Source organism: Primulina tabacum, chromosome 9, assembly GCF_025594145.1.
Source record: "Primulina tabacum isolate GXHZ01 chromosome 9, ASM2559414v2, whole genome shotgun sequence".
Classification (NCBI taxonomy): Eukaryota; Viridiplantae; Streptophyta; class Magnoliopsida; order Lamiales; family Gesneriaceae; genus Primulina; species Primulina tabacum.
In genome coordinates, this window is record NC_134558.1 from 38503061 (window position 1) to 38514891 (window position 11831).

Below are 11831 nucleotides of genomic sequence, written 5' to 3' on the forward strand. Positions count from 1 at the left end.
CCAGCCTAGCCTCGCCAAGCGCCGCCCTCGCCTAGCCACACCACACTACCCTCGTCGAGTCTACGCCCAGCCCTTACTCTCGCCTGCTTCGCCCTCGCCTGCCTATACACCTGCCGAGCTCGCCCCTCACCAGTCGCCCACACGCTCGCCCTCGCCTGCCCATACACCTGCCAAGCTTGCCCCTCACCAGCCCTGCCAGCTCGCCCAGCCCCTCAGCTCGCCTGTCACGCTCGCCCATCACCGCCCAGCCAGCTCGCCCAACCCATCAGCTCGCCTGACAGCACGCCCACACGCTCGCCCTCGCCTGCCCATACACCTGCCAAGCTCGCCCCTCGCCGCATGATTGCCCACGCCGTGCCACGCTCGCCCCTCGCCCGAGTGCTCGCCCCTCGGCGTATGCCACGCTCGCCCGAGCGCTCGCCCTGCCTTCTCCTCGCCTCGCCATCTTCCCGCGCAAGCCACCGCCCAGCCTCGCCATGCCGCTTCTCGCCTGAGCGCCCGTCACGCTCGCCCCGCCCAGCGTTCAGCCCAACGTGGATCACCCTCGCCCCCTCGCCCGCTCGTCCGACGTTCATGCCGCAAGTTCGCCCACACAAGCGCCATGCTCGCCCGACGTCCACGCCGCAAGCTCGCCCATCACCTCGCCCACACAAGCGCCATGCTCGCCCGGCGCCACGCCCAGTAATTTTCACTGCGGCAAACATCTTTCGTTATCGACAAACAAAATAAATTTTTCTCCTCCCAAACTCTGCTCCTCTACTAGGGGATGTCTTAGTAGGAAAAATAAAATTTAATTTCTCCCAAACTCTGCTCCTCTGCTAGGCGATGCCTTAGCAGGAAAATTTAATTCTCCTCCTCCACTCTGCTCCTCTGCTAGGCGACGCCATAGCAGAAAAATAACATTTTTCTCCTCCCAAACTCTGCTCCTCTGCTAGGCGATGCCTTAGCAGGAAAATAAAAATTCACCACCCCCACCTTCTAACTACTCTGCTAAGCCGGGCCTTAGCAGAAAAATAAAAACTCAACACCTCCACCCTCTAACTCCTCTGTTAGGCCGGGCCTTAGCAGGAAAATAAAAATTCAACACCCACACACTCTAACTCCTCTGCTAGGTCGGGCCTTAGCAGCAAAATAAAAATTCATCACCTCCACACTCTAACTCCTCTGCTAGGTCGGGCCTTAGCAGGAAAATAAAAATTCAACACCTCCACCCTCTAACTCCTCTGCTAGGTCGGGCCTTAGCAGGAAAATAAAATTCACCACCCCCACACTCTGACTCCTCTGCTAGGTCGGGCCTTAACAGGAAAATAAAAATCACCACCCCCACCCTCTAACTCCTCTGCTAGGCCGGGCCTTAGCAGGAAAATAAAAAATTCAACACCTCCACACTCTAACTCCTCTGCTAGCTCGGGCCTTAGCAGGAAAATAAAAATTCAACACCTCCACACTCTAACTCCTCTGCTAGCTCGGGCCTTAGCAGGAAAATAAAATTCACCACCTCCACCCTCTAACTCCTCTGCTAGGTCGAGCCTTAGCAGGAAAATAAAATTCACCACCTCCACCCTCTAACTCCTCTGCTAGGTCGGACCTTAGCAGGAAAATAAAAATTCAACACCCACACACTCTAACTCCTCTGCTAGGTCGGGCCTTAGCAGGAAAATAAAAATTTAACGCCCACACACTCTAACTCCTCTGCTAGGTCGGGCCTTAGCAGGAAAATAAAAATTCACCACCCACACCTTCTAACTCCTCTGCTAGGCCGGGCCTTAGCAGGAAAATAAAAATTCATCACCTCCACACTCTAACTCCTCTGCTAGGCCGAGCCTTAGCAGGAAAATAAAAATTCAACACCTCCACCCTCTAACTCCTCTGCTAGGTCGGGCCTTAGCAGGAAAATAAAAATTCAACACCGCCACACTCTAACTCCTCTGCTAGGTCGGGCCTTAGTAGGAAAATAAAATTCACCACCCCCACCCTCTAACTCCTCTGCTAGGCCGGGCTTTAGCAGGAAAATAAAAATTCAACACCTTCATCCCCTAACTCCTCTGCTAAGCCGAGTCTTAGCAGGAAAATAAAGATTCCACGTCTCCACCCTCTAACTCCTCCACCCTCTAACTCCTCTACTAGGTGATACCTTAGCAGGAGAATGAAAATTCAACGCCCCCACCCTCTAACTCCTCTGCTAGGTGATACCTTAGCAGGAAAATAAAAATTCAACGCCTCCACCCTCTAACTCCTCTGCTAGGTGATACCTTAGCAGGAGAATGAAAATTCAACGCCCCCACCCTCTAACTCCTCTTCTAGGTGATATCTTAGCAGGAAAATAAAAATTTTCTTCTACACGCTGCTCCTCTACTAGGCGATGCCTTAGTAGGAAAATAAAATTTTTCTTCTACACGCTGCTCCTCTACTAGGCGATGCCTTAGTAGGAAAATAAAAGTTCTCTTCCACCCCAACTCCGCTCCTCTGCTAGGCGATGACTTAGCAGGAAAATAAAATCTCTCTTCCACCCCAACTCTGCTCCTCTCTCTTCCACCCCAACTCTGCTCCTCTGCTAGGCGATGCCTTAGCAGAAAAATAAAATCTTTCTTCCACCCCAACTCTGCTCCTCTGCTAGGCGATGCCTTAGCAGGAAAATAAAATTTATTTCATCCTCACAATACAACAACATCCATGAACTTAATATAAGAACTTGGTTTTATTGAATTTCAACTGATTACATGGGAAAATGCAAAGATGAAATACATCAACAATAAATTCAAGAGTAATATTTTCTGAGGTGGTAAGCATTTCAGGGTCTCTTTGAAGCCTTGCCCTGCGCTTTCTCCAACTTTTATGCTCCTCTTATACCTTCACAGAACAAAGTTATCCACTTAGAAGCTTCTTCGAATGACTCTACAACTGCAAGACTGAGCTCAAGCTTCCATGCGAATGCTCGCGACCTCTCTTTTCTTCTTCCTTCACGATTCTTTCATAACAAAGACGTGCGACTTTTTGGTCCCCGCATAGGACTCCAACTCCTTTTCCCACAGGAAACTTAAGCTTTTGATGATAACTGGAAGCTACTGCTCTAAAATCCTTCAGGGCTGGTCGTCCTAGAATTCCATTATACGCTGACGGGGTATCTACTACAGTGAAGGCTATCATCTTTGTTACCCGCCGAAAATCAGTCCCCAAGGATAGGGGAAGAACAATCTGACCCAAAGGCAAGATGACGCGTTCTGCAAACCAATACAGCGGGGTGGATATCGGCTCAAACTCAAATCCTCCCATCTTCATTTGATCCAACGTGCTCTTGAACAAGACGTTCACAGAGCTTCCATTATCAATAAATATTCTCGCCACATCATAATTGGCAATGGTGGTCGTTACCACCAAGGCATCGTTATGTGGAGTCACAACGCCTCAGAGGTCTTCCAGCCCAAAGCTGATGACGGGGTCTTGTGGTAAGTCTGCACCCCTAGATATCTCAAAGTTCTCCAACCTTCTCCCATGTGCCTTCCGAGCTCGCCCAGAGTCTCCATCAGTAGCACCCCCCGAGATCATATGAATCATTCCTCTCGTAGGGTGGTTATCCTCATTCATTCCCCTCCTCGGTTCGACGAGCTCCTGAGAGACATCTTGACATCGACCTTCCCCTCTCTGCTCCCCGATCCTCTGATTTATCCATGGAGGGCCTTGACCACGCCTAGGGGGCGAGCGAGACCTTTGTCGACTCCTGAATGAGGATCCTTCTCGTCTATCCCGTGAAGGCAATCTAGCACTGCACCCAACCCTTCGCGACTTCTCCCACCTCCCCGTGGGCTCCCTCACTTCCATCACCTCGTCCCGACTCCTATCCAGGGGAACATGGGATGAGAATTGTCTTCTACTACTAGTTCTGTCTTCCTCTCTTTCCCCCGCACCCCTCTTCCTTCCTCCTTTCTCCGCTCCCTCAACTCTACTTCCTCCGGGCCATTTCTCCATCCTTCTGTACCGTTGGGCATCTTCCAAGTTTACATATTTCTCAGCTCGAGCCAACAGATCATCATAGCTCAACGGAGGCTTCTTGACCAGCGACTTGAAAAACTCCCCTCCCCTCAGTCCTTGTGTGAAGGCACTTATCATGATGTCAGGGGTAGCCGCTGGTATTTCCAGCGCTGCACTGTTGAAACGCTGGACAAATTATCGCAAAGTTTCATTCTCTTGCTGTTTCATCACGAACAGGCTCAAATAATTTTTCTGGTGCCTCTTGCTGCTAGAAAATCGGTGCAAGAAGGCAACTGAGAAGTCCTGAAAAGAACGTATAGAGCTGGGTTGCAAAGTGTTAAACCACTGCTGGGCTGACCTCACCAACGTGCCCAGAAACACCCTGCACCTGACTCCATCCGAATATTGGTGCAACAGAGACGCATTCTCAAACCTCCCCAAGTGTTCCTCGGGGTCAGTATGTCCATCGTACTCTCCCACATTCGACTGTCGAAAATTTGGAGGAAGCCCTTCTTCTAAAATGGTTAGTGAAAAAGGACTTCCTCTCTTGGGTGTCGGCGCTCTGCTCCCCAACTGCTGCCTCAACATTTGTATTTCTTTCAACATCTCCTCTATCTCCGGATTCTCTTCACTTGGGAGGGGTCGCGTCTCCTCCCCCCTACTCTGACTGCCCTCCACATTCTCCTCTTGCTCCTGGCGAGCGGCTTGCTCTTCTACAAACATAGACTCTTTATTCCTCTTCATTGCCTCATCCACTGTCCGGGTGATAAATTGGCCCAACTGCTCCAAAGTCAAGTTCCCCACATTTTCATTAGGACAGGGTTGCTCGACCATGTTCTCTTGACGAGGTTGTTCTGTTCTCGCCTCCTGATGGGGTTGTTCCTGCCTTGCCTCAGCATGAGACTGTTCTGGTCCCCTCTGAGGACGCGATGATGCTGAGGTAGCTCTTCTACTCCCTCTCCTGCCTACCATCTCTACGTCTCAACTCAAGTTTTCCCACAGACGGCGCCAAGTGATACTCACGGGAAATTCAGGGTCCGATTCCAGCAAGGGTCACTAGTCCAGACGCAGGTTTTGAAATTACCTTGAGCCTGAAATCACAAAGAAGACCGTTAGGAGGGGGCCAGGAGGGTGTCCTGGCGTAGCCCCTCCGACGCTCAAGTCAGTGACTGAGGATGTATGGGGGGAGCAGCTAAGGGTGCTGCTGAAAACAATATATTGAATCCCTAATTATACGCTCAAACCTGGTATTTATAGGAGAATACATGGGCTTGTCATGGGCCATTCACCTGCGGGCCTTAGATATGGGCCGGAAGTTTGGGCCGGATCTTGATGGGTTCATCCCAGGGGTATCAGTTGGCATTTTTGTATAATTGATATTTTTGTGACAAAATTTCAAACCTCGGTACGTAAGATTAGTTTAGTCTTTGTTGCATATAATTGATTCATGTGCGAGTAGAATATCCTTTTCAAAGTAGAAACATCGATTGGCACGTAGAAATGACTAAGCTAGAGTGTGCATGGATTGTATTGGTAGCCAATTAAGGGATTTAAAAAAGAAGAAGAAGATGAGGAAGTTGGCTTTCTTCGTAAAATTAATTAAAGGGACCTTTGCCAGAAAGCAAATCCACCTTCTCCCGTCTCTTCATTTTCTCCCTTTGTAAGTACAAAAATAACACGATTTTCTTTTTTTTTTTTACGTGAAAACCTTCTGATATTATTTTTTGGTGTACGTTGAATAAACTTCTGAACTGATACAATAAATTTCAAATCATGTTAATCATATTGTATAAACCATGGGTGATAAAATTGTCCGAAAAGATATTGATAAAATCAACCCAACGACATGATTTTTCTTGTTTGATACGATGTATGCATGACACTTGCATTTAATTAATATAAAGCAATATGCATCATGGAATCAAACCCGATTTTTAAAATAATTAGAAGAATTGATTATTGTTTGATAAACATCAAACTCAGTATTTCATTCCTAAAAATTAAACTAGACTACAGCATATTATGCCTGGTGTGTTTGATTTTTGAAAAACCTTCGAAACTCCCCAAAAAATAAAAATTAATTATTTGTGGCCATAAAAATAGAACGTCTCTCGGTCTAAAATGGTGGTCCAATCCATTATGTAACCATGGATTCAAGGGTGTCAATTCGAATGGGTCGTATCGAGTTGAATCAAAGATTTTCAGAAAAATTTCCATCCACACCCAAAAAATAAACTCAAATCCGAACCAACCCAATCAACACGATCTGATTTTTACTATGCAATAAATATGATACTTTTGTTCCATGATTTTAAATATTTAAATTTAATAGTCTAATAATATAAACTATTAATTATCCCAAAAAAACAATTATTTAGAAAATTCAAATATTTCATAAAATAAATATTGCACGATAAACATATATGATATCAATATACAATAAAAAAAACACTCAAGCACCACAAAGTAACTTTCAATTTTCAAACTCCATTTCTATATCGTTTTACACATTTTTCTACGAGTCAAACCTTGAAAAAATATAAATGAGTGAGGTGGGTTGTGTGGGTTTGGGTTGATGGGTAACTTGATCATCAATTCAGGTCAATCCAACCTGATCAAACCCAATTTTTTCGGGTCAGATTTCAAATTCAACCCGATCTGAATCGAACCCAAAAGCCCTAACCCAATATTTTTCGTGTGGACTTGGGTTCATTTTTGACACCCTACTTTCACTGGTTAAAGTCTCTTTTTAATTGAAGAGATGAAAACCGGGCGTTGATATTGCTCACATCCTCAGTTGCTCTCAGTTAAGATCACTAAATTTGAACAATTAACGGATCCCGATTGACGAAAAGATATTCCCCCTCTTGACCGATTTGTAGATGAACCTTGCGAGCAACGGGGATTAGATGTTCGAAGAAAATCCTTTCAGGATTCAAACTACATGAAAAAAATCACACCATGGTGAAGATGCGAGCGAGCAATACCAAGGGTTCTCATGATAATAATCTAATATCATTATTCCAACAGCTTATGTTTCATAAGCTCCATATCATTGCTACAATGCTATATTCTTTGAAAGTAGGAGTTGTGTACTAGTTTCATGGCCAGGTTTTAGACTTATTGATGCAATCATATGTGATCGTGAATATCTGGTTAAAGCATATTAGAGAAATAGAAGAGGCTGCACTGCCTATTCATATGTCACATTATAGTTGGCAACTAAGATGGGACTAAAAATCCAGAAAATCAGCCAGCTCCAATGCTGCTGAAATGCCCCGGAGCCACAATTCAGTTCGACCACATAATATATCAAATGAAACACATTTTAGGCCTAATCTTTTTAAAGATATGAACCCCAAATTCATTGAGGTGCCTCTACTCTTTCACATCCACACCATCCAATCCGTATCTCGCACTACACTTAGCCTAATCAATTTTCATCTAAGGTGATATAACAAAAGGAAAAAGGATATGAATGCACACCTCATGAAGAAATAAACTGATTCTTAAACCAGTTTCAACTTTCAAGATCACCACTTGAACATTATCAATAAACCTAAAGAAAATAACTTACACCAGCAAGAAAACTCTGAACCAGCGTTAGACAGGATCTACGGTAAATATATAATCTGAAGTCTGATTCTGAACCAATAAACAGGTAATAATAATCTGCATTATAGAAGTTCATATTTCGGATTGCACAATGCATACCAAAAATATCTGCAATACAACTTATGAAGTCAACAAAAATAAGAACGAAACAATCAAACAGATAGATCCCTTTTGTTGCGATCTGATCTCCATCTTACGTATAATCAGCCCACGAAAAACAGAAAAAAGTCGAGAAAGACGGCAAAAGTTTGAAAACACAAGAACAATTACCGAAGAACCAACAGCGTATATTCAAAGTGCATCAAGATCAGACTTCCTTGGGAATGGTGGAAGAGGCGGGGGCGGCAGCGGAATCATCGGATTCATTGTTATTTGGATTGAGAGGTGCGTCGAGGGTTTCATCGTCGGGATCGTAGTCGGGGTTGAGATTACGATCGATGGCGTTGCGGCCACTTTCTAGACAAGGCTTGCAAGCTATCTCAATTGTCAACCATCCCAAAGCCACGGCCGCAATGGCTATCAGCGCCACCGTCACAGCCCCCATCCCCTGTTTCCTCAGTGAACTCAACTAGTTCGAGCAGGGAAGAAGAAAAGATCTGTCCGCGACGCCACTCTTTACTTTATTGCCCCAAAAATCGACTCTTTATCACAAATTGGTCTCCTCTCGGCATGTTATTTGATTGGATTTGGAATCAGTTTTTTTTTTTAATTATTTGTTTAAGTTATGGAAACTTCATCGAAACTGGAAGGATTTGAATTTTAAAAAATAAATAATTGGGAGGATGGTAAAACTCTTCTTCCTTCTTTTTCTTTTTTCTAAATAAAACTATTTCATACAGGTGGGATGCTAAAACACAAGGTACTTCCAATATCAATAAAAAGGGTCATATCATTTTTGAGTTAGTAGGTCTTTTATCTAGTTGAGATAAGTTGATTCGTTTCATATTTACAAAAAAAAAATAATAATAATATTTTGACATAAAAAACATACTTTTTTCATTGATCACGTTAGTTTAAAGATATGTCTCACAAAATTGATTCATAAAATAGTCTCATAATAGTTTTTGTGTATCTTTAATTTAGATTTAATGAAAAGAAGGTGAAACCTATGTATTTTCATGTGGACTAATGTATGACATTATATGGAAAACACAAAAAGTTTTGTCAGAGCCGTACCTGTGGTTCATAGGGCCTGAAGCGATATATTAAAAAAAAAATCTTGTTGTAATAAATAACCGTAAAGCTCAGTTTGCAAATTAAAAATAACCAAATAATAGAAATTACGAGTTACATATTTATCTTTTTGCGATTTTTTTCTTCGTGCGCCACAACATCAACATGACTCTAACGTAATGCAGTGTCATATGAATAATTATATTGGAAAAAGATTGAAATTGGCAAAAATTGTAAGATATGTTGCTAAAATTGAAATTTATCAATATAAACTATCCAAATACAAAATGGTAAATATAATGAATCAATATTGTAAAATTATATGATTTATTTTAAATAATAAATATAATATTTTATTCAAGAAAATAAAAATAAAGATATGTAAAATAGGTAAGTATCATAATTTTTTGTGTTTTATTTTTTGAAATATGTCCAACTACATAAATTTAAGAAAAGAGGTCAAATAATCGTCAAGTAAAATATAAAAGTTCAACACATGAATTGACACAAGATAAAAAAATAAATATATTGGATAAACATTATCATTTTATGCATACAAAATTTTTAAAAATTTAATTAACGAGCCGTGTAGTTTTATTGTTTGGGCTCTACATAATTTGATTAAATCATTAATGAACACAATCATCATATTTAATCATGTTTTCAATGGGTTAATGTCCAATTTTTTTTTAAATGTCAAATGCACATACTATTTAGGTGCATAACTCAACAACATGAGATTTTTTTTGGGCCCCTGTGCTGGTCAGGCCCTGAGGCGATGGCCTCTCTCGCCTCGCAGTAGGTACGGCTCTGAGTTTTGTTATGACGGTATTTTAAATAATATATATTTTTATCAAAATTTATTATTTTTCATGGCAAAACTTAACCTAAAAAATAAAATAAAAAATCAATAGCGGTGCATTGGGCGTGAGGTTCGGATGGGCTCTTTTAAGGACCGAGATGGTCATACCCTAGGCAGCCCAATAATTGAACCTCAGCCAATTAAGAAATTTATGTGAGGAGGGTAGCTTGTGATAAAATATATTTTGATACTTGAATCCAATCCAAAATTTGATTAATTTATTTCTTATTTCAAATTAAAAAAAAAATCGTGAAACAAATTCAGGCTCTCTAACCCAGGCTGGCCCCTATGTGCTGGACCGAGGCAGGTGCATATTGAACAAGAAGCAATTTTAATTATAAAACTCTGAATTTAATTTAATTTGAAGGAAATTTAATAACATCTACTTCATATTATGAATATTTAAAAAATGATTAATATAATCCACGTACGTTGGGTTTAATTCCCCACTCGAACGGGGTTTACGGCGGGGTTTTCTCGGGACCAGACAACCCTTATGGGCGAGATTTCAACTTCCACTACAAAAGCATGTATGCTAGCTAAGCTGCATGCCCATATACCCCAACTTGCTTCTATCATAGCTCAACAAAGTTGCTTCTATCAGGCTCAACTTGTGTTCAGTTCTGTCCATATAAGAAAAAAACAGTACCAAGTTGCCTCTCCTTTACTCCTACAAATTCTTTATCATGTGTGTTTTTCTGTCTGAAAAAGGGACATCTCCAACGAAAGTAGATGCAAACTTTTAACCATTTGGTACTCGTGAAAAACCCTTTTCTTTCGCCAACCGATTGACAATATCTTAATGCATGCCTTTCTATCTCTCCAAAAGTTTTGGCCACTTTTTATTCCTTTCTCAAATATCTTTTTCCTATGCAACTTGCAAAGGTGGGGTCATTTGGTGGCGGTAATAGCCCCAAGCGGTCATTAGAGAATATCGTCGGATCAATGGTACGTACTCTTTTCTTGTATTGAAATAATAGTAACAACTTTATATATATATATACACAGCATCTCAATATCCATACAATTGATTTTTGACGCTGGCTTTCGCTTGTATCCGGATAATTTGAACAAACTTGACGCACGGCTTTAATCCCTAGCTATGATGAAACAAAGTAATCTGCGGAGTGAGAAGTCAGCAAGGTGGAACCTGTGATTTTGAATTGCTATAAACTTGCACTTTTGACAATTGTAGTTGCACGTACGAATTAATCTGAAATCCAAAAGCGAGTTTAAAGGAGTTAATTAGATAAAAGTTTTGGTTACTTTTTAGCTAAAAATAAAATGAAAATACAATGCATGTGTTTCAAGCTAGATTTATGTTCTATTATGACGTGATATATACAGCATTTTATGTGGTTTCGACTTAAAACTCTGAATATCTGTCAAAGATAATACATAAAAATATTTTCTTTTTAATTCCAACAACGAACGGAACATATCACTTCCCTATATCAGGAAATTAATTAATATCATATCCTCAAATATAATGTCTAAGGACAAGAAAAGCAGTGCCAGCTACCTCATTTGCCCTGAAAAGAAAGTACGAGGAAAGCAAGAAGACATTCACGGTCCATTTTTAGTTTAATGAGAAGATATTAGTTTGGTTGGAAAAAAACCCTGCCCGAGAATATTTGAGTGTATTTAAATACACATGAGAGAGAATTAATTTGAACAACAATGTTCGATCAATGTTATTTTGCTAGCTCCAAACCTCTCGCAGTATAATTAAACTGCCATCAAAAGTAGCATAATTTTTCTTTTAATTTATGAAGATTTTTCATTTAAACTTCATGGAAAGTTTCAATTAGTTGGAATGCCTGATCCAATCAAAGATAAGAACTAGGACACTAGAACCTTAATTTCGTTGGTCACTCATTTGACTGGACAACAGTACTTGATCGTAAAAAAGTTCTTCTCGACGCAAAGAAAGGAAAAAAAAAAGATTAACATGACTAAATTTGTATACTTTATTGGTTGAAACAACTACGTACATTAATTATATATCTAGAATTCCTGGAATTAGGAAACCTAAAAAAAACTTTCAATTTTTTGTTTAATTTAGTAAAACTGAATTACTTTTAATCTCCAAGATAATATCAATACTTATTCCTAATATGAAGTATTATTCTTGTATCCATCGGCACTCTAATTAAAATTAAGATACCTAATTGCCTAACTAAATCAAGTAAATATCCATCCCCATATACAC

The 11831-nt window shown here is 41.0% G+C and overlaps 1 protein-coding gene across 1 annotated transcript; it reads right to left on the reverse strand.

Moving 5' to 3' along the window:
* Nucleotides 1-7612: 7612 nt before the first annotated feature.
* Nucleotides 7613-8250, reverse strand: LOC142555954 (outer envelope membrane protein 7-like). Its single transcript, XM_075667128.1, has one exon. The coding sequence runs from the start codon at nt 8126-8128 to the stop codon at nt 7892-7894; it is 237 nt and encodes a 78-aa protein (XP_075523243.1). The 5' UTR covers nt 8129-8250; the 3' UTR covers nt 7613-7891.
* Nucleotides 8251-11831: the final 3581 nt, after the last annotated feature.